Source organism: Pelodiscus sinensis, chromosome 26 (genome assembly GCF_052426305.1).
Source record: "Pelodiscus sinensis isolate ZL-2025 chromosome 26, ASM5242630v1, whole genome shotgun sequence".
Classification (NCBI taxonomy): Eukaryota; Metazoa; Chordata; order Testudines; family Trionychidae; genus Pelodiscus; species Pelodiscus sinensis.
In genome coordinates, this window is record NC_143077.1 from 6,397,940 (window position 1) to 6,419,802 (window position 21,863).

The 21,863-nt window shown below is 50.1% G+C and overlaps 1 protein-coding gene across 1 annotated transcript in view; it reads right to left on the bottom strand.

The window, feature by feature from the left end:
- Positions 1 to 21,863, bottom strand: part of CSMD2 (CUB and Sushi multiple domains 2) — a 734,622-nt gene that overhangs the window by 291,235 nt on the left and 421,524 nt on the right. Inside the window, exons 11-12 of the mRNA XM_014578911.4 lie at positions 12,521 to 12,624; positions 4,912 to 5,024 (exon numbers count right to left, since the gene is read on the bottom strand). Of these exons, the coding sequence (XP_014434397.4) occupies positions 4,912 to 5,024; positions 12,521 to 12,624 (217 nt within the window). The remainder of the gene's footprint in view (positions 1 to 4,911; positions 5,025 to 12,520; positions 12,625 to 21,863) is intronic.

Below are 21,863 nucleotides of genomic sequence, written 5' to 3' on the forward strand. Positions count from 1 at the left end.
GAAGAGGAAGGTGCATTCACACTGGTGATGGGACCTCTCTTCCTGCAAAGCTATGGTGCTCCCCTTGCTCTTCTCGCTGCAAGGTTCTGGGAGGTAAATAAAGTAGAAAAATGCAGAAAACTATAAGAAATCATATCATGGGAGTCACCGCTACAGCAAGCACATTTAAAGGGGGGAAGGAAAAGCAGCACCTGTAGCATTTGTTATAGAATATAAAGGTTGGACTTCTCTAGTCCAGAATTCTCTAGTCTGGAAACATCCATGTTCCACAATGGTTTTAGTTAGGTGGATGTCAAATTTTCATGGGTGCAGCCAAGTTTCCCGCAATCCCATAAAGTTTGTTTACAACCACCAGTTCTAGCAGTCATAGGGTAAGCCTACACGGCAGCGCTATTTCGGAATACTTCTGGTATCACGAAATAGCTATTCCACATCTTTGAAACAAGCCTGTTATTTCAAAATATAATGAGCTCCCGATTCCAAAGTCCCTGTAAACCTCATTCCACGAGGATTAAGGGATGTTTCGGAATAGCAGACAGCGCCAAATGACGAAATAAGCTATTTTGAAATTAACTCAAAATAAGCTACACAATTTGCATAGCTCAAATTGCGTAGCTTATTTCGAGCTAAGAGTGCAGTGTAGATGCACCCCTAGGGTTCGTCTAGACTACAGGCTTTTGTCGACAGAGGTTTTGTCGACAGATATTGTTGACAAAGCCCCTGTCGACAAACAGCGTCTAGACTACAGCCAGTTTTGTTGACAAAGCGAGCCACTTTTTCAACAGTGTCTAGATGCTCTCTTTTGAAAAAGCACAGTGTGGATGCAATAGCGCCTTTTGTCAACAGAACTCTGTCGACAAAAGGCGTTATTCCTCGTAGAATGAGGTTTACCGCCATTGTCAAAACTGCCACATTCTGTCTACTTACTGTTGACAGAACATGGCAGTAGTGTAGACACAGGTATAGTTTTGTCAACGCAAGTCCACTTTTGCCGACAAAACCCTGTAGTTTAGACACACACCCAGTGTTTTGTGCTGTTATTTAGCTCTGATTTACCCCTAAATGTCCTCTAACAGCCCAGTGAGTAGTGGAAGTATTGGTAATGCTGCTAGACAATATTGACCTCCCGTGATCGGGAAAATTCTCTTGTTCCGAACTGATCAGGTGCCGATAGTGCCAGACTAGAGAGGTTCAAACTGTATTAGAACTCCCTGACTGGCACTGTAGCACCAATCCTGAGATTCAAAGGTTGCCCTAGCCCCAGCCAGAGATCAAGCAACCGGTTTAGCACTTCTTCAGATCAAGCCATCTGTAACATTTATGCACATCAAAGGCAGAACACAACCTAGGAATAAAGGTAGGCTCTTTTTAATTTTCCCTACATTCCAGAGGGAGAAGACCTATTAGATGAGATAATGTTACCTTTACCAGCACAGGATGGTGTCTACAATACGTACTTAAAATCTTTGTCTGAAGTAATGAGGCTAATTCCACTTCTCTTCGGAAGCTATTCCATAAGCTAAGTGCTCAGCATTGTAACTTGGATGTTCAGCCTTTATTTTCCTCTGCTTGGTTTATCCCCTGTACTACTCTCTGCAAACATGATGTCGACATCCTGTAAATATTCGTAAGCCATCGTGCTCCATCCCGCCAAGGCATTGCTCAACCAAACGAGATGTAATGCTATTGAGCTCTATTAGGTTTTCTTGTATATCTCCTGCAGACTCTGCTACAACATTGCTGGACTACCACAATCGGCATCCTACTAGAAGGACCTCTCAGCTTGAAAGCAATACGGCAATTTCCCCATGCCCTGAAAATTCATAGGCAAACAGTTTTAAAGGTGGGCAAATCCACCAGAAAACAATCCTATTTTCCAAGTTCCAGGCACTTCAAAATGGCCACTGAAGTCAACAGCAGCAGCACTTGCTCAGTGCTTCTTAAAATCCTGTATCTAGAGTCCTAGAAATAGGTTTTGGTATCTGGTTTTAGGTGCCACATTTTAAAGTGTTGGCCCCCAATTAATAGAGGAGTGACATGGTTTTAACCAACGGGATTTAGAGAGTAAACAAGATGCATGGTCTATGGAGAAAAGAGCTTTCTAAAAAGATCAAATGAAATTTGTTTAGCTACTAACACCTGAGTTCCAGACTGGAAGCATGTCCAGAGTGGCATCCGTGTGCCTGTCTGTCTTTGTGCCTGTCTGTGAGTCCATTTGTTCAAGAACTCCTAAACGGTTTGGTTGTTCCAGGACAGCTGGAAGCCCCAAGAAGAGGACTGTTCTCCATAACAGGGAGCAGCTGCTATTCGGAGGGATGCAATATGACAGTGGTGACTGAGGACAGTGAGTCCACAGTGGGGAGCTATCCTACAGGATGTCCACTGGGGGCAGCCGTACTACCGAGGTAGTGGTTAGTAGGGCTGGGGCTCTGCCATTTTGCCTTGCCAGCACAGAGCGTAAGTAGCCTCCCTGCCTCAAACCTTTGTCCCCCCCCTTGGCCCTTGGCTGCAGCACTGGAAAGGAGGCACAGGGGAAGTCCCCTGACAGCCAGAAGAGGCTGGGGTGGTGGTGGAGAGAAAAGGCCCATGTTGGATGGGACCCCTGCCCTGAGTCCCTACTCACCCCCAACCCTCGCTCTCACACCTTCCCTGCTCCCAGCCTCTAGCATCCCCCCCGCCAATATCTCCAAGGCCCTGCCCTGATTCCTGCACGCCCCACACCACCAGCCCCCTGCCCTGAAGGACATGGGCAACACTAGATGAGTCTGCTAGTACTCCTAAAACAAGTCTCCACTGCATTGTTACAGCAACCTAACTACACCAATGTAGCTGTGTGCTGTAGCACATCGGGTGAAGATGCAGCATGCTGACATGAGAGCACTCTCCCGTTGTGATCGTGATGGCATCTGAGCATCCCACCGGCACAGCACGAGTGCAGGCAGTGTGAAACATGCATCTGTCGGGAGGGGCAACATATAGTGGGCGGGTTGTGGTTCACAACCATGAGCAACGTACATTAGGTTGATTTAAGTGGTAGTGTAGATCTGTCCAGAGAATTAAAGGTCAAAGGGATCATCATGATCAATTAGCAGGAACCTCACCCACTCGCTCCCACACTGGAAATGTCCTTCAACATAGCTTGCAGTGCTTGAGAATATCACACTCAGGGAGAGACCTCAGGGCCCAAGTTTGAAAGAGTGAGTAGTGCCGTTGGGTGCTCAGTGTGAGACTGGTTAAAGAGACTGATTTTCAAGGTTGCTTAGCCTTTTGCTGGTGTTCAGGCCTCTTGAAAAGCCATCTCAGATGGGCTGTCTCCACGTCTGATTCTCAAAGTAACCAGACACTTTGTGAAAATCTCGGAGGGGGTTCTAAGGTAAGGAATAGAATAGCTGACCTTAAGTTGGGAGAAGGATGCATGTTAATGTTTTTTTCTATAGATCTGAGAACTACAGATACAATTTTGCAAACACTTGCAGCCCCTGTAGGATTTTTATTTATTTCAGGCCGGGGTTTCTAAAGAAAGCTAAGTGAGTTCTGCATTCCAATCCCAATGAATTTCAATTGTCTACTCTGAAGATCAGAGCTACATTTTTACTTTTCTCCCTCACATCTTGCTTAGATCATTACAACTTAAACATGTTTATTCTGTAAATGTACTATGCACGATTGATGAGATTGATTATTTACATTCCACACAAGGAATTCAGACTGGTTATTTTCACTCCCACTTGTTTTCTGAAACGTACAGGATCACTGCTGCCGCATTAGCATTCCCATCAAAGCAAAGGAAATGCTCAAGAAAACTTACCCAGAATGTTTTCATGGAAACAAAATACTATGAAATCTTTTCTATTCATTTTGGGCCAGAACTCTAATTTCAATCACGGCTCCTTAGCATCTCTGGGAATCTGTCAGCCTCCTTCCTCCATTTTTTGTTTGTTTCTTTTTATAGCTGGAATTCTTTGACAATACAGGTTGAACTTTCCTAGACCAGCAATTTCTGGTCCAGTAACATCCGTGGTCCAGCATGATAGTTGTTAGCCAGATGTCCACTTAACATGGGTGTGGCCAAGTTTCCCACAGTCCCATAAAGTTTGTTTATAGCCACCAGTCCTGGCTCTCCGTGTTCTGTGCTTTGATTTAACTCTAATTTACCCCTAAATGTCTTCTAAGAGCCCAGTAAGCAGTGGAAGTGCTGGTAATGCTGCTAGACAATATTGACCTCCCGTGGTTTGGCAAAATCTCAGGTTCAGCACCGGTCAGGTCTCAACGGTGCCGGATTAGAGAGGTTGAATCTGTATCTTTTTTTTAACTTAAGCTTTTCAATTCCTGTGTAAAAAAGTTACTGTCTGCTATCCATGTTAAACTGATATATATATAAAAAAACACAAGACAACAAAAATAGAACCTTCATAGAAAACAAGAACTACAATTACAAGAAGGAAGCCAATATTTTTTTCAGCGCTGAATTCTGCTGCATAAGATCACTGAAGAGAAAGCCCTGAAAACTCTCACAGCTTGCAAGACAAGATATCTGACAGCTCTGACTCACGGGATAATCTCCTTTTTTGGAACTTAGTCTGCCATACATTTTCTATTTTCATGGTAGGTCTCCCTTTGTAATACGAAGCACATTAACATATCCAAATACACCGTACTCCTTGTAACGAGTCAGTCATTCAAAGCCCAGGTGACAGCCCACTGGAGCACATGGCGTCAAGAATGTATCACCCTCTTAGGTACTTTATAAATAGCCAAAAGCTCTGAGTCAGAATCCTCCAAGTGCAATGCCCACCATGCAGCTGTCAAAACGGCAGCCGGATTACATGTCCCGAGATGATAAGAGCTACACCAGATCACATCCCAGCTTCTTCTGAGGCAAGCCCACCCCAAGAGCTCAACTTAGATTACCTTCGTAGGTTGCTTTGAATCCTAGCAAGTTGCTGACGCTGTCTGTCTGAAAGAGGAGCCACATCTGGTGGTTTGTACTGACAATCAGATCAGGAACCGTCGTACCTGTCAAACTGTCAAAAAAAAATAGTGCTTATTTCCCTTATGAGGGTTCTAGGCTGGTTGTCCAGTTCAAAGACCACATATACCTGTTCTCTGGGGCAGAGAAGGACTTGCAACAGTGCCATCAAAGTTCACTTTAAAAAAAGCAAATTAAGCAAGTTTGAGTGCTCCTGAAAGTCACTGCACTTTTATGGCCAAACCTTTCCCGAGGAGACACAGCTGACGTGAGTCGCAGCGCATGAAAGCTCAGGCTCTAATACCCTAATAAATTTGTTAGTCTTTAAAGTGCCACCAGACTCCTTGGTGGTGGTAGTGTTTCGAACACCGTTCGCCCCCTGAAACCTGGCACTTAAAACATGGCTGCGCTGCAGGCAGTACAGCTACAACACTGCAGCTAGGCTAGCATAGCCCCGGGATGTCAATGTGGCTTATGGCAGAAAGGGTTTTTCCCCCTCTGTCACACCCCACATCCCTGGGTGACAGTATCCAGATCGACAGAACCTAGTTATGTCTACTCGGCTGCTTAGGTCGGCATAGCAACAGTGCTTGCGGGTGTGCACTTGTCACACCCCGAGCACTGTAGCTATGTCCACTACAGTGTTTAGCATCGATCAGGCACTAATCTCTTTCCTCTCCTACCTGCTGTAAGGTGAGACTGGGGAAGAGTCAAGGTCTCACTAAGCACCTGCCCAGCACCTCGCCCCGTTAAGTTGAGCCGTTAAGGCAATACCACAGAGTGAATAAACTTCCTTTGACATTCAAACGGGATGTAACGGGCTGGAGAGGGAAGCGGGTGAGCAGGTCACCTTAATGCCTCCTCCCTGCAGTCGCTTATAAAACAAAATGTAGTCAAATATTAGAAATGTAATGTCATTGCATTTCCTGCAGCACATCTCTGCTGACAGGAAGTTTTTTACAGGGAGTGCAAACAAAAGGCAGATAGGCTCAAACTCTAGTGCGGCTGTTGGTCCTGGAGGAACCCTTATGATGCCAGGAGAACATACCTGATGGAAGTATGGGGGCTTTGCTTACGCAAGGCACACCCTGGAAAAACACACGCAGGAGAGCTGAACTGGCAACCTATTAGAGAAATGCCACAACAGATCCATGTTCATGAGTGATGGCAGGCCTCTTACATAGCCACCAGGATATTCACCTTACCTCTGTTCAATAACACACACACACACACACACACACACACACACACACACACACACACACACTTTAAAATGAAGTAGGCGCACACACACACGCCCTTTAAAATGAAGTAGTCTCTCTCTTTCTCTCTCTCTCTCTCTCTCTCACACACACACACACATGCCCTTTAAAATGAAGTAGTCTCTCTTTCTCTCTCTCTCTCTCTCTCTCTCTCTCACACACACACTTTAAAATGAAGTAGGGCGTGGGGAGGATTATAAAGGTGAGAAATTCACTTCGGGGAGGAGGGGAAGGGAGGAGTTGAGTTTTTAAGTTGCATTTTTGTGTTTTTGGGAAAAGAAAATGAAAACGTCTGTGCTTCATTGGAATCATTGAAGGGGTTCAGTAGCAGGCTGCCTCAGGGACAGAGGACAACCCCACCCCTCTCTCACTGCAGCAGCTTGGGGCCAGGTGAGACGCACCTCTCCATGGCTGCTGCAGCTCCAGCAGGCCCAGCCAGGGGAGCGGTGCATGTCTCATAGCTGGGGCATGCGCAGGATCCTCTGGCCCGGGCATGCCACAGCCAGAGTGAGGAACGCAGCAAACTGTGCTCTTTCCTCTCACCCCCTTATGAAGAGAGACAGCCAACTGTGTCCCTGTACAAATCTGGGGGGAGGGAGCTTCACCCCACCCCCTCCCTCTCTAAAGGAGGCCTGGGAGGTGGGAGACAGGGCTGGGGCAGTCCCGGATGGGAGTGGAGGACCTATTCTGCACTATTAAAGTCATTTGGAAGTTTCCTCCTGACTTCAGGGGATGCAGGATTCAGCTCCTAACAAGCAGAGGAGACCTGGTCCAGGCTAGTGGCAGAAGCAAGGCTGATGCTGGCTTCAGAATCAGACTCCAGACTCAAGCTCTCCCAGCTGGTAACCCCGGACAGCGGGTATGTATGACATACAGGTTCCGCTGAGTCTGCCCTAGGGCTGGGCGAATGCCGCAGGACATCACCTACACGTATTCGTTCACATTTATAGAAAGGTTCAGTGCCGCTGCCTTTCGGCTCCTGTGGCACCAACTCTCGCCAGTGAGTTTTCAGCTCGCGTCCTGGGATTGAAAATTCATTCCCTGGGCATCTTTTCACTTTTCACTTGATAGTAAGAGTTACACTCAAAAAATGAGGTTTACAGGATCTTTCGAAAAAGGCTTCTATTTTCAAAAGAACTGTGTCTAGACTGCAGTTTTACTTTCAAAATAGCACTTTTTTGAAAGAGTGCCATGACGTGATTATGCAAATGAAGCATGGGATATTTAAATCCCCGCTTCATTTGCAATTTTGAACTGCCTAATTTACATCCCTCTGTCAAAAGAGGGTTGTAGTGTAGACACACTCTCAGAGTAGTACACCCCGCAGGTGAGAAAAGTTGACTCAAATATACTGGAATTCATACTCTGCCCAAACAGTATAAAAGGAGGACAGAAGGCAGAGAGAAATTCCAGAGGAAAAAGAGTGACAAATTAAACAAAAGGAAACCAGAGAGGCAGAAAGACAAAGGGACTGTGGCAAAATGGAAAAAAAGAGGAAAAAACCTGAACATAGTAAGAAATGGAGTATAGAGATCGACCATGTATGGCAGCCTAGGTTTTGGAAAGTTAGTCTATTGATAATGCATAGCACACATTTTCTTTAGCTATAATATAGTTACACAAAGAGGAAGGATAATCTAGAGGTTCAGGCACTCCAGGGAACTTGGCTCGGTTCCCAGTTCTGCCACAGACTCTCTTTGCAACCTTGGGCAACTTCCCTGATGTTTGTGACTCGGTTCTCTCTCTATTATATGGAGAGGATAAGCCTTCCCTACCTCTGCAAATGAACTAGTTTTGTAACTTCTTCCCTTCCTCCTTCCTGTCCCCCCCACCAAAAAACACCGCCCCTCACCGCTGCCGCAGCATTAAAGAAGTTTACAAAGCCTCACACTTGATGAGGTTCACCAGTTCAAAATGGCCAGGTGTTTTTCTCTCCGTGTCAGACAGGAAATGAATGTGATGAAAAGGACAAAAGACAGACTTGCAGAAGATGTCAGTACCCTACAGGTCCCATTCCAGTAATTCTGGATAGATCTATAGTGTAATCGACATATCAGAGTGTGTCTGTCAGTTGGTCTGTCTGCGAGTCCGTTTGTTCAAGAACTCCTAAATGGTCAGAGCTAGAGCCACCAAATTCAGTACCCAGCTGCCTCTTCTCCTGACTTAAGGCAAGGCCAGAGTCTGGTTGTTCCAGGACAATGGGGAGTTCCTGGAATATGACTGTTTTCCATAACATGGAGAGTGAGATGGCAGAGAGGAGGGACATGATACTGATAGTGGCCACTGGGGGGCGCGTACTGCAGAGTGACCACTCGGGGGCAACGATCGCAGGGGGAAGCGTACTGCAGAGTGACCACTGGGGGGCAGCGATCGCAGGGGGGAGCGTACTGCAGAGTGACCACTGGGGGGCGGCGATCGCAGGGGGGAGCGTACTGCAGAGTGACCACTGGGGGGCAGCGATCGCAGGGGGGAGCGTACTGCAGAGTGACCACTGGGGGGCAGCGAGCGCAGGGGGGAGCGTACTGCAGAGTGACCACTGGGGGGCGGCGATCGCAGGGGGGAGCGTACTGCAGAGTGACCACTGGGGGGCAGCGAGCGCAGGGGGGAGCGTACTGCAGAGTGACCACTGGGGGGAGCGTACTGCAGAGTGACCACTGGGGGGCAGCGATCGCAGGGGGGAGCGTACTGCAGAGTGACCACTGGGGGGCAGCGAGCGCAGGGGGGAGCGTACTGCAGAGTGACCACTGGGGGGCAGCGAGCGCAGGGGGGAGCGTACTGCAGAGTGACCACTGGGGGGCGGCGATCGCAGGGGGGAGCATACTGCAGAGTGACCACTGGGGGGAGCGTACTGCAGAGTGACCACTGGGGGGCAGCGAGCGCAGGGGGGAGCGTACTGCAGAGTGACCACTGGGGGGCGGCGATCGCAGGGGGGAGCATACTGCAGAGTGACCACTGGGGGGCAGCGATCGCAGGGGGGAGCGTACTGCAGAGTGACCACTGGGGGGCAGCGAGCGCAGGGGGGAGCGTACTGCAGAGTGACCACTGGGGGGCAGCGAGCGCAGGGGGGAGCGTACTGCAGAGTGACCACTGGGGGGCGGCGATCGCAGGGGGGAGCGTACTGCAGAGTGACCACTGGGGGGCAGCGATCGCAGGGGGGAGCGTACTGCAGAGTGACCACTGGGGGGCAGCGAGCGCAGGGGGGAGCGTACTGCAGAGTGACCACTGGGGGGCGGCGATCGCAGGGGGGAGCGTACTGCAGAGTGACCACTGGGGGGCAGCGATCGCAGGGGGGAGCGTACTGCAGAGTGACCACTGGGGTCAGCGATCGCAGGGGGAGCGTACTGCAGAGTGACCACTGGGGGGCGGCGATCGCAGGGGGGAGCGTACTGCAGAGTGACCACTGGGGGGCGGCGATCGCAGGGGGGAGCATACTGCAGAGTGACCACTGGGGGGCAGCGAGCGCAGGGGGGAGCGTACTGCAGAGTGACCACTGGGGGGCGGCGATCGCAGGGGGGAGCGTACTGCAGAGTGACCACTGGGGTCAGCGATCGCAGGGGGGAGCGTACTGCAGAGTGACCACTGGGGGGCGGCGATCGCAGGGGGGAGCGTACTGCAGAGTGACCACTGGGGGGCAGCGATCGCAGGGGGGAGCGTACTGCAGAGTGACCACTGGGGGGAGCGTACTGCAGAGTGACCACTGGGGGGCAGCGAGCGTGGGGGGAGCGTACTGCAGAGTGACCACTGGGGGGCGGCGAGCACAGGGGGGAGCGTACTGCAGAGTGACCACTGGGGGGCGGCGATCGCAGGGGGGAGCATACTGCAGAGTGACCACTGGGGGGCAGCGATCGCAGGGGGGAGCGTACTGCAGAGTGACCACTGGGGTGCAGCGATCGCAGGGGGGAGCGTACTGCAGAGTGACCACTGGGGTGCAGCGATCGCAGGGGGGAGCGTACTGCAGAGTGACCACTGGGGGGCAGCGATCGCAGGGGGGCATACTGCAGAGTGACCACTGGGGGGCAGCGATCGCAGGGGGGGCATACTGCAGAGTGACCACTGGGGGGCGGCGATCGCAGGGGGGAGCGTACTGCAGAGTGACCACTGGGGGGCGGCGATCGCAGGGGGGAGCGTACTGCAGAGTGACCACTGGGGGGCGGCGATCGCAGGGGGGAGCGTACTGCAGAGTGACCACTGGGGGGCGGCGATCGCAGGGGGGAGCGTACTGCAGAGTGACCACTGGGGGGCGGCGAGCACAGGGGGGCGCGTACTGCAGAGTGACCACTGGGGGGCGGCGAGCACAGGGGGGCGTGTACTGCAGAGTGACCACTTGGGGGCGGCGATCGCAGGGGGGAGCGTACTGCAGAGTGACCACTGGGGGGCAGCGATCGCAGGGGGGAGCGTACTGCAGAGTGACCAATGGGGGGCAGCGATCGCAGGGGGGAGCGTACTGCAGAGTGACCACTGGGGGGCAGCGATCGCAGGGGGGAGCGTACTGCAGAGTGACCAATGGGGGGCAGCGATCGCAGGGGGGAGCGTACTGCAGAGTGACCACTGGGGGGCAGCGATCGCAGGGGGGAGCGTACTGCAGAGTGACCACTGGGGGGCGGCGATCGCAGGGGGGAGCGTACTGCAGAGTGACCACTGGGGGGCGGCGAGCACAGGGGGGAGCGTACTGCAGAGTGACCACTGGGGGGCAGCGATCGCAGGGGGGAGCGTACTGCAGAGTGACCACTGGGGGGCAGCGATCGCAGGGGGGAGCGTACTGCAGAGTGACCACTGGGGGGCGGCGATCGCAGGGGGGAGCGTACTGCAGAGTGACCACTGGGGGGCGGCGATCGCAGGGGGGAGCGTACTGCAGAGTGACCACTGGGGGGCGGCGATCGCAGGGGGGAGCGTACTGCAGAGTGACCATTGGGGGGCGGCGATCGCAGGGGGGAGCGTACTGCAGAGTGACCACTGGGGGGCGGCGATCGCAGGGGGGAGCGTACTGCAGAGTGACCACTGGGGGGCAGCGATCGCAGGGGGGAGCGTACTGCAGAGTGACCACTGGGGGGCAGTGAGCACAGGGGAGCGTACTGCAGAGTGACCAATGGGGGGCAGTGAGCACAGGGGAGCGTACTGCAGAGTGACCAATGGGGGGCGGCGATCGCAGGGGGGAGCGTACTGCAGAGTGACCACTTGGGGGCAGTGAGCACAGGGGGGAGCGTACTGCAGAGTGACCACTGGGGTCAGCATCACCACCAAGAGAGTGTCCGGCTGGGACTTGCCATCTTTCCTGCCACCAAACCCCCTTCCCCAAAGCCTCCCTCTCACAGTCCTTGGCTGCAACGGCTGGGCATGCGGGAGGGGGGAGAGAAAGTCCTGCCAGATGGGGGTGGGGGAAGCCCCTTTCTACTGGTTGGAAGGACTGAGGGGCACAGAGAGAGAAAGCTCCCGCTGGGCAGGGGTGGGGAGGCTGAAGGGAAAGTGAAAGTCCTTCCCAGACAGGGGTGGATGTGAGGAGAGAGAGACCCTTGCTGGCCGGCAGACTGGGGATGAGAGAAGGTTGCTGCCAGCTGCGGGGTCTGGGGGGAGAGAAAAAGCCCTGCTGGAGGGAGGACTGGGGGGAGAAAGAAGGCACCTGTCCAGCAGGGCGGGGGGCTGGGGGGAAAGAGAAGGCCCTTGCTGGTGAGAAGGCTGCGGGGGGTGGGGTGAGAGAAGGCCACTGCCGGCTGGAGGGTCTGGGGAGAGAGAAAAGGCCCCACAGGTGTGGGGGAGAGAAAGCCCTGCTGGATGTGTCGCCCCCACTATGAGACCCCCCTCACCTTCCAACCCCAACCCTCACCCTCCTCACGCCACCACAGGCATGTCTGGGTCAGATCGTTCAATACCCGGCTCTCTCGGAGTACACATGCTTTGACTGGTTTACCCAGTTCTTGCTTCTTCCGTATTAGCTCTCGCACTAGCTTTTTGTCCCCATGCATTCAGCTTCCTAGCTACAGCTAATCTCTCTCTTCCTTTTCTCTCTCCTCAGGTGTCCAGAGACAGAGACATTCCAGAAGAATGGAAACAGCAGGGTGAGGGAACAAAGATTGTGAAGGTTTCCTGGGATGGACCTGAAAATAATGTAAGTGGGAAGACAAAACAAGACTCCAGCAAGAACATTCCATTCATTCTCTATTGCAGACCATGACGTAAAACATTCACCGGCTTCTAAGCAAACTCGTCTTTGACCCTCCAAACACTTCGGGTAACTATCCTGATGCAAAACTCATGTTCTAATGTGCACAGTGTTAAAAGAAACTCTACTTACACATAGAGGACTGTTTTCTGGTCTCCGACCTGCCCTCCATCACCCACTGTCAGCGTGTCGTATCCTCTTTCCAAGTCAAATTCTTCAAAGGTGAGTTTGATAACCTAGCAAAGATACAGTGTGTTAATATGAATCAACCGCCGAGGCAGCCTGCAGCTGCTCTTTTCGTGTTTATTTCTCTGTGTGTGTCTATCGAGGAGCAATTTATAGGAGCATTAAATCTCCTGGACATTGGAAACGAGGCCCGGGCTTACTTTGTATTGAGTTGTGGCATTTCTCCCCAGACGCACACAGTTATTGCTGAAATCATCTTTCAGATTTCTCTGCTGTGTCTATCGATTTTCCAGAGGCATTTACTGATACAGAGGCATGGCCTGTTGTGCTTGCAGCACCGGGGTTCTATTTGCACCACAGGTTAGTCACTGGCAACAGGTGATTTTCTTTGCAAATTAAGGATTTGGATTTGGGTGATAGATTTTAAGGCGCACATAAGTGGTACGTATGAGTCAAACACACTGCAGATAGATTTACAGGATCCTGGGACCTTAGGTTAGTGGATTTGGTGGTAGGTGTGTACTTAGTGCGTTTCCTTCTTGACTTTAGTGGCTGCTCTCTCTCCCTCAGTTTGAGAATGTCTGTCTGTAGACATCACTGTATTGGTTACATCGAGGGGGAGGGGACTCCCCCATCTCAGAGCAATGGTTTCAGGCTCCCTGCAGATTCAGACATCACTGGATTGATTTACAGTGGCTTCAAGTTTTCACACTTTTTTCAACATAAATATTGGATGGGGTTTTCCAAAGCACTTAGGTGATTTAGGAGCACAAGTTTCCCTGAAAGTCAGGGAGACTTGTGCCCTGAAATCACTTGGGTGCTTCTGAAAATCTTACCCGTTGAACCTGGCCTCCCATGGCTCGACCTTAATACTGCCCTGGGCAAGCTCTGTAACCTGAATCTAATATGGGTCTGATTTTCAGAGGGGCTAAGTGTCCACAATGCCAACTGCTGTTACTCAGCACTTCTCAAAGACTCCCAATTCGGGAAAGTATGTAAGCACATACTTAAATACAGCCTTATTCCTTGAGCATGTGCCTATATGAAAAAAGACCTTCCTGTGATATTCATAACACCTTGGATTATCAAATATGAATGTATTTATTAAGTCTAATCCTTCTTTTCACTATTTATACATTTCAGATTAGAAATAATCTAAAAACAAGGACCCTGTCCCCCCAAATGTCTGTACACCACCACACGGGCAGTAGGCCAGAAAATAAACAATTCCCTCCAGACTAGAAGAGAGGAGTTAGGTGTGAGATCGTCACTGGTGTAAACTGACACAGGTCCATTGACACTAGTGGAGTTACACTAATTTAAACCAGTTGAGGAAGCTTGCCCATAGTCTATTCTCTATGGGAAGTTATTAGGCATTAAACTAATGTAGTTCCATCATGTTGCATCAGTGGAGTATCTGACCCTAGATCTGTCAATTTCACGTTCTGACTCCTCTCAGTTTCACTGTCGTGCACTAGCTTGTTACCAAAGAGGTGGGAGAAAGTTTAAACCTTAATGTCACTGAAATTTAAAATAAAACTCTTGTAGATGTAGCTATTCATATTAGATCATTGGCCAATGACATTTGATTGTAGGGCAGTGATATTTACTCAAGAAGTATGTGAAGATCAATTATATTTGGAAGCATCTCTCTAAAAGGACCCCACTAACCTAACAATAAAACACATGGATGTTTGTCTAAATATTTTTCATCGACTATAGTTAAAAGCAGCATTTAAGGCTCCCGTTGTGCAAGGATTTCAGCGGGTGTATCACTTGAAGCATGAGTAAGCCCACAGAATTCAAAATGAACACAGATTTCAGTACGAGTAGTCCTGTAGCATATTGGGATGGGTCTACACAGCACACTTATTTCGGAATATGCAATTCCAGAATAGGTATTCTGAAATAGCTTATTTCGAAATAGCACGTCTACACTGTAGGGAAGTCTCAAAATGAGTCCAAGGCAGGCTTCCCTAATGGAGACATGCTATCTTGATTTACAGCCCCAAGAGAAATAATGTAAAATGCCCTTGGTGAAGGGCTATTTTTGAAATAGCAGCAGTGGAGTCTCTTTACATGCCTTATTTTGAAATAACTATTTCAGAATAGTCATTATTCCTCATAGAATGAGATTTTAGAAAAAAGCCGTTCGTTATTTCAAAATGATTTCAAAGTAACTGAATGGCTGTATAGATGCTCGCATTATTATTTTGAAATAATGCTAGGTATCTCGAAATAACAGTGCAGTGTAGACACACCCTTAGGGTATGTCTACACTACCCCGCTAGTTCGAACTAGCGGGGTAATGTATGCATACCGAACTTGCTAATGAAGCCCGGGATTTGAATTTCCCGGGCTTCATTAGCATAAAGCCGGCGCCGCCATTTTTAAAAGCCGGCTAGTGCGAACCCCGTGCCGCGCGGCTACACGCGGCACGGGCTAGATAGTTCGAACTACGTAGCCATTCCAAACTATCTGTACTCCTCGTTCCAAACTATCTGTACTCCTAGTTTGGAATGGCTACGTAGTTCGAACTATCTAGCCCGTGCCGCGTGTAGCCGCATGGCACGGGGTTCACACTAGCCAGCTTTTAAAAATGGCGGCGCCGGCTTTATGCTAATGAAGCCCGGGAAATTCAAATCCCGGGCTTCATTAGCAAGTTCGGTATGCATACATTACCCCGCTAGTTCGAACTAGCGGGATAGTGTAGACATACCCTTAGAGACTAACCAAAATCTATGAAATCATGGACAAGACACAAGTGTGTTTCTCACCCTCCTCCCCTTTTTTTCACATTTGACAGCACTTTATTAAAGCTCATTTAATTGCATTTCCTGGGGTTTTTTTCATGTTATGTGGGACTTTCACACAGCAGCAGGGAGAGGAAAACATTTTAAAAACACAGAAAAAAAAAAACCCATGATTGCAAAAATCACAACTACTGGCTCAGGGGATGATAATCATCTTAAGCCACCTATAATGTTATGTTTCTGCTTATTGGTTTTAATTGTCCAGGTATTGAAAGGACAATCCACTTTTCAGAACAACGCGTATATACCTGTGTGATGGGGTGTATCATGGCCATGAGTAATGTAAGCAAGGGTAGGCATTGCCTTCCCAAAAATGCCTACACTCCCCAGCCGCCCAGGAAGGCTAGGGCCGTGGCTTGGCAGCCCCAGTCCTCCAGGTGGCCAGGAAGGATCAGGCTGGGTTTGGGCAGGACTTGGCTTTGGGGACGGGGGAGGGGGCTGAAGAGGCGGGGCCTCAGGTGGAAGGGGCGGGGCTTGGGCTTGCATTCCCCATGAGGGCAGGGGACTGGTCCATTCCAGCTCTATGAGATAGGTGCTGGGCCTTCACCCACCACCCATGGGGTGTATCAACTCTGCATGGAGCCAACAAGGGCTGACCAATCACTGTGGGAGCAGGAGACCTTCCCCCCTCATTCCTGCTGCCCACGCTCCTGGTGGGGGGGACAGATCAAGGGGGAGGCCCAGCTCTATTGGGGCTGGCTGAGGAGAAGGAAGGACGTTTGCTGCAGCCTCCTGCATCAACTCTCCACACCACTGAGGTCATGAATCCGAACTATGCTGCCAAAGCCCGGCCGACCATAACTCTGACAGGGATGCCGGACCCCTGCAGCCGGGATGCCGGAAATGGATTTTTATGATGGAAAGGGAACATGTTTGGAGCTGAGCCTTATACAGGGAGAGCCGGCCTTACCCTGAGGCAAACTGAGGTGGTCACCTCAGGTGCCAGGCTGTGGGCAGGCGCCACTAGGACCCAGAGTGTAGAAAATTGTGTCTGCTGCTGGTGCAGAGGTAGGTAGCAGAGCAGGACCATGAGAGGAGCAGAACAGGAAGGAGGCAGAATTGAGACCTTTCGAAGTTTTGGCCCAAGCGAGGAGACATGGGGGCGGCATTTGAGCACCCTGCCTCAGGTGCCAAAATGTTGTGGACCGGCCCTGGTTGGCCCTCCTTGGTCCAGCACCCTTGGGACCTGACTGGTCCTGGGTAAGGGATTTTACCAGACCAAGGGAGATCATTTTTGGCCCCCCCTGCTGACGGCCCCACCTCTGCCCTGCCACTGTGCTTCCTGGCTCCCCTCTCCCTCCACATCCCGTAGCCCAGTTGAGTTGTGAGCTGCTCCCACCCCCCCCCCATAGCACAGCTGGGCATCGCGTAGCCCCCCCATCCCTCCGGGCTCCTGGCCCCCCACCCTCCGCAGCACACCAGGACTCTCTGATCCTGTAACATCCGTGGTCCTATACCATTAATAGTGAGTTTACTGACTCCATAGGACCCTGGGTCGGAAGATAGTAGAGTAGGGTGGGTGCAGGTTCCCCTAAACCCCTGCACTTGCCCGTTAGACATGGCTGCTGGGGACTCTTGCTATAGATACACTGACTGTTTGCCTTGCCCCGGGGACAGGAGTCCCTGGCTGTGATGGCAGGGAATCTCGGCAGCTGCCTGACGGGGTGTATGAACCCCATGCTGAGAAAACAGAAGCAACGCCTGATGGACAGAGCAACCCCCCGTGAGGATTCAGACTGAATACTCTTTTCTTGTAAGCGATCTCTTCCAAATGTGCACATCTAGCAACTCTGATGAAATGAGATCGTGTGGCGATCACCTCTTGGGCAGAGCAGAGCTTTCAAAAGCTTCTGGGTTCTGCAATAAGAGCCTATGCGGAATTTCATGGAGGTTTAGGGGCTTGTATCCATTGTTGTACTGATCAGCTCCAATTCCTGATTGTGGCTGACGGCAAATGTTCTCCAAATCCCCAGTCTTCATTACTGTCTTTGAAATAAAAAAAGCGGCTAGTATTCGTAGCAATGCTGAAATATTAGCTCGCACCGAGCATTATTTGAACCGTGTAACAATGAAATAATGTGATTAATACAAAGTACACAGAGCTGCAAAGCGGCACACATCATTAGTTAAACCAGTCATGCAAGTAAACCGCATTTTAAAGAGTCCGACCTTCATTAAATAGCTAATTACATTCTAATATACTGTAGACCATAACCTCGTTGCACGGGAAACAGGAGAACAAGTGTAACATTTATTTATGTATCTTTCCCCCACTGTTTATGTTGTTTTGCTATTGGTTGAAGACTGAAAATTATTTAATGAGACAATAGACCAAACGAGATCTCCTGGCATGCAACAATATTGATGCCATAACATCTCATTTTTAACACATTGACATGAAAAGAAACAACAGTCAACGTCAAAGAAATGAGCTCAAATATTATGGTATTAAGGTTTGATCCGCTGTAATTTCTAAAATGAAGGAAGGTTGCATTTGGAGAACAAAATTACAATAATAATCCTGCCCAGGTAGGATAGCACCTCTAATGTGCTTATTTCAAAGTGCTTTACAAATATTAATTCGCCCCCACAATATCTGTTGGAGGTCAACAAGTAAACATTGCTATCCAGTAGATAAATTAACACAGTAGGGGATGTTTTTATAGCTGGACACAAAAAAAAAGAAAAGAAAAAAAAAAGAAACCTGCTCTGAAGTTAAGGAACTTGCTTAAGGCCAAAGAGTAAGAATGTGGCAGAGCTAAGCACAGACTCTCTGGCATTTCTGGGTCCAGTCATTAGCTCTCCAGTTTTCGCAAGAGTACAAATATTTTGGCTGGTTTACCCGAAACGGTATCTCATGCCTCGATTAATCAGAAGCCAGTTTATCATCTCAAACCTGGAAGGCACTGTGTAGTTTGGCCTAATTTCAGCAAGCCACATGAGCCTGCACTTTCATTTGAAGCATGTGAATAATTCCTACTCCTCATCTGCTAGCACTGAGCTTTAGGAGTCCTTCTCCCATGAAGCACTGACAAATGAGCTCACTTTTAGTTTAAGAAGGGGGGAAATGTCACCAGCGGTGGGCCTGGAAATGGCAATTTTAATTCAAATCTTGTTTTTCCCCAGACACTTCTCAGTCTGCCTCTGGTTAAATGGCCGAGTCGCCACTAGTGAAACCAACGTCCGCAGCCCGGAGACCAGCACAAACACTTTAGTCTGCAAAACAGTGTATATAGAACAGGCCTGGGCAGGCTCTCCCCTTGCCTCGCCCCACCTGCACACCGCTCAGAAATGTGGCTTTTCTTAAAAACTGTGAGTCTGGAGGGGAGGAGGGAAAACTTTAGGAGTTGCTCCCACCCCCAGCACAATCCCAATGGTCGGTTTATGGCCAGAAACTGGCCAATGGGAGCTGCCTGTTTCAATAACCAGCAGCCACGAAGCACAAGGGTCTCCATAGCACATGGCTACAGCCTGTGAGGGGGCGGGGGCGGGGGCAGGGTAGGAAGAGAGGCTGATTCAAGAATGGCTGCTGGCTGGTAAGTCTGGCAGAGCCTGCATCTGGCACCCCAGTTTCTCCCATCCCCAACCCTCTGCCCCTCACTCCTGCCCCATACCCCACATACCCAAATCCTCTGCCCCTCTCCTGTACCCGTATCCCCTCCCAGATCCAGCACCCCAATCCCCCGTCCCAGATCACAGTCCCCTCCTGCCCTAACTCACAACCCAAATCCCTGCACCCCCTCCTGTACCCCAATTCCCTAGGTCACAGTACAACTCCCTGCACCCCAGTCCAGTGCCTCAGGTTACAACTGTTTTACCCCAAGCTCCCTTCTGCACTCATCCTCCATTCCAGACCCCGCACCTCCTCCATTAATATCAAATTCTTGGAGAGGCCCCCATTCAAAAATTATCTCCCACCCCTGTTACAGACGGTGGCTCATGTAGTAGATGGGCTCATTGTACACAAAAGAATTTCAAGATTTCCACCAAGGGACACTGTGCCCAGGTTTCTAAGCACAATCCAGGGTAGTGGATTGGACTCATCATAGGGCCATTTACACTGTTAGGGATGTGACTGTTCCAGCCTGGAAGGGCATATCGACAAGAGCTTCCATGTGGCCACCTTGCGAAAAACGGAAATGGGGATTTAGCATCATGGGCTTCAGTGTAGGCTACATAACAGAGTACATGTCCAGCCGGGGTGAAGGAGCATTTGGCGGGTAGTGATGAAGCTTCAGGACCCTCACTTCCCCTCCTAGGCTATGTCTACACTGTAGCGCTATTTCGGGATACTGGAGGCATCCCGAAATCGCTATCCCGCGTCTTAACATCAAGCCCGTTATTTTGAAATATATCGGGCTCACTATTCCGATGTCCCAGTAAACCTCAATCCACAAGGAGTAAGGGATGTTTCAGAATAGCGGGTTATTTCAAAATTTGGTGCTGCATAGACAGCGCCAACTGACAAAAGAAGCTATTTCACAATAAGATTGAATTAGAGATGCAATGTGCGTAGCTCATATGGCGTATCTAGTTTCGACCTGCGGTGCAGTGTAGACACACCCTTAGTGAGCAAGCTCGATTGATGCTGGAATGGATCTGCATCTTAGATCGCGGCGTGGCAGAATTAAATTTGTATGCCATTTTGATAGATCAGTGTGTCGGACAGCAGGTCGAGAACCCGGGTCCATCAGGCATCACATAGCTAGAGCCCTGTGCGGATACAAAAATGTGGATTCACATCCACCCGGCTCAACTCATTATCTGAGCTACAATCTGCCATCCGGATTTTACTTGCATCCGCACAGGGAACCACTTGGGGAAGGGAGGGAGCACGGATGAGCAAGGAGGCGGCAGGGGGAAGAGGCAGGCAGCAAAAAAGCAGGGACTGGGGGGTAAGGGGCAACAGGGACCGGGGTTCTGCAGGTCAGTGCTCATCAGGTGGGGGAAGAGGAGTGGGGGATCGGGCAGGGCCAGCACTCAGCCCCTCCTGCAGGGAGATTTAAGACAGAGATTGTTGCATCCTTTCCCTCCCAGCAGTGCACGGGCCTGCCCTGGTGCCCCACCCCCCTCTGTTTGATGGACCGGTGGATGTGGGTGATGCAGGGCTCTACACACAGCCCCTCTCCTGTACAGCTGTGAGCATGGGCTGGTGGACCCTAGCACCCCAGCTCCATGAAACTCCTGACCGAAGGAGACCTCCACCCTGTCAAATTGGCTCAGAAACATGATTTAAGCTAGAAGGCAGCTGGCAAGCCTCTGGCTCCCTTCTCTATTGGACCCCACTCTTTCCTGACCCCAGGCCATGCTTTGTCCCAGACCCCTGCCTTCCAGCCCTATTTCTGGTTCCTGCTTCAGCACCCCATGCCTGTCTACAGACCCAGGCTCTGAGCCCAGTTCTGATCCCTGGTCCGGGTAAGCACTGCTAAGGCCACTAGAATACGTCTTAGTGGGGGCTTTAAATAATGGTGTGTTTTTTTCGGATTTGTATTGATTTAAATTTTCATGGTGGTAGAAAATTGGAAGGGGAGGGCGAGCTCAGACAATTATGTAATGACAGATGTCGAGACTGACAGAATTAAAGCTTTACAACCATTGAAATACAAATGATCAACACTGCATGTCAAACTACGCAAAGTAAAGATCCTTAAATACATTTCTCAATTTCACAAGCAACATTCGTATTTGGGCTATTCAAGAATTTCGATGTTTTCCTCATTGGTTTAGCAAGGGCGGCGAAATGACCTTTTTCAGCCCTGACTAATAAAAAGCTCACCCTGCCAAATCTACCTATTTGACATACAAAACAGCAGCCTTGCAAAATGCTAACACCTCCTTTGGCCAAGGAGATTAATAGTTTTTGATGGCCGAGTGTATTGTGACCCGGAGCACGGACACTCGTCCTCTACCCAGCAGTGAATTTTACCCACAATGACAATTTTGGCTGGTAATTAGTTATCACGCGTCTTCCAACCTAGCTCATTTCTTTTCCCAAGCCAAAGGACACCTGGACCTTAAAAATATAGGTTCAGATCCTCAGCTAGTATAAACTGGCATGGCTGTCTTGAACTCAATGGATCCATTTACACCAATTGAGGAAGTAGTCCCCACAAGTACCTTTCTCAATGCAGAATAGAGGGTTTTCAAGTGAGTTCTGGGTTTGGCTCTTACTGACCTGAATTGGCTTTGGGTCAAATCCATAATGTTTTTATCCCCAACAAGTTTTACAGACATATAATTAATCCATCTTCAAGTCACTTTCCCTTCCTGGGATGGAATACTCATAAATGTTCTCATCCCTGTTTTACAGATGGGAGACATGAACCAGGCGGGTTAAAGTATTTGAGCACGTGTCTAACTCAATGAATACTTACGTGCTTGAATACCTTGGTGAATCAAGGCCTACCGAACTTTCTCAACACTCCAAAGATCGCCAGAGGCAGAGCTGGGATTAGAATTCAGGGGCTCCTAGCATG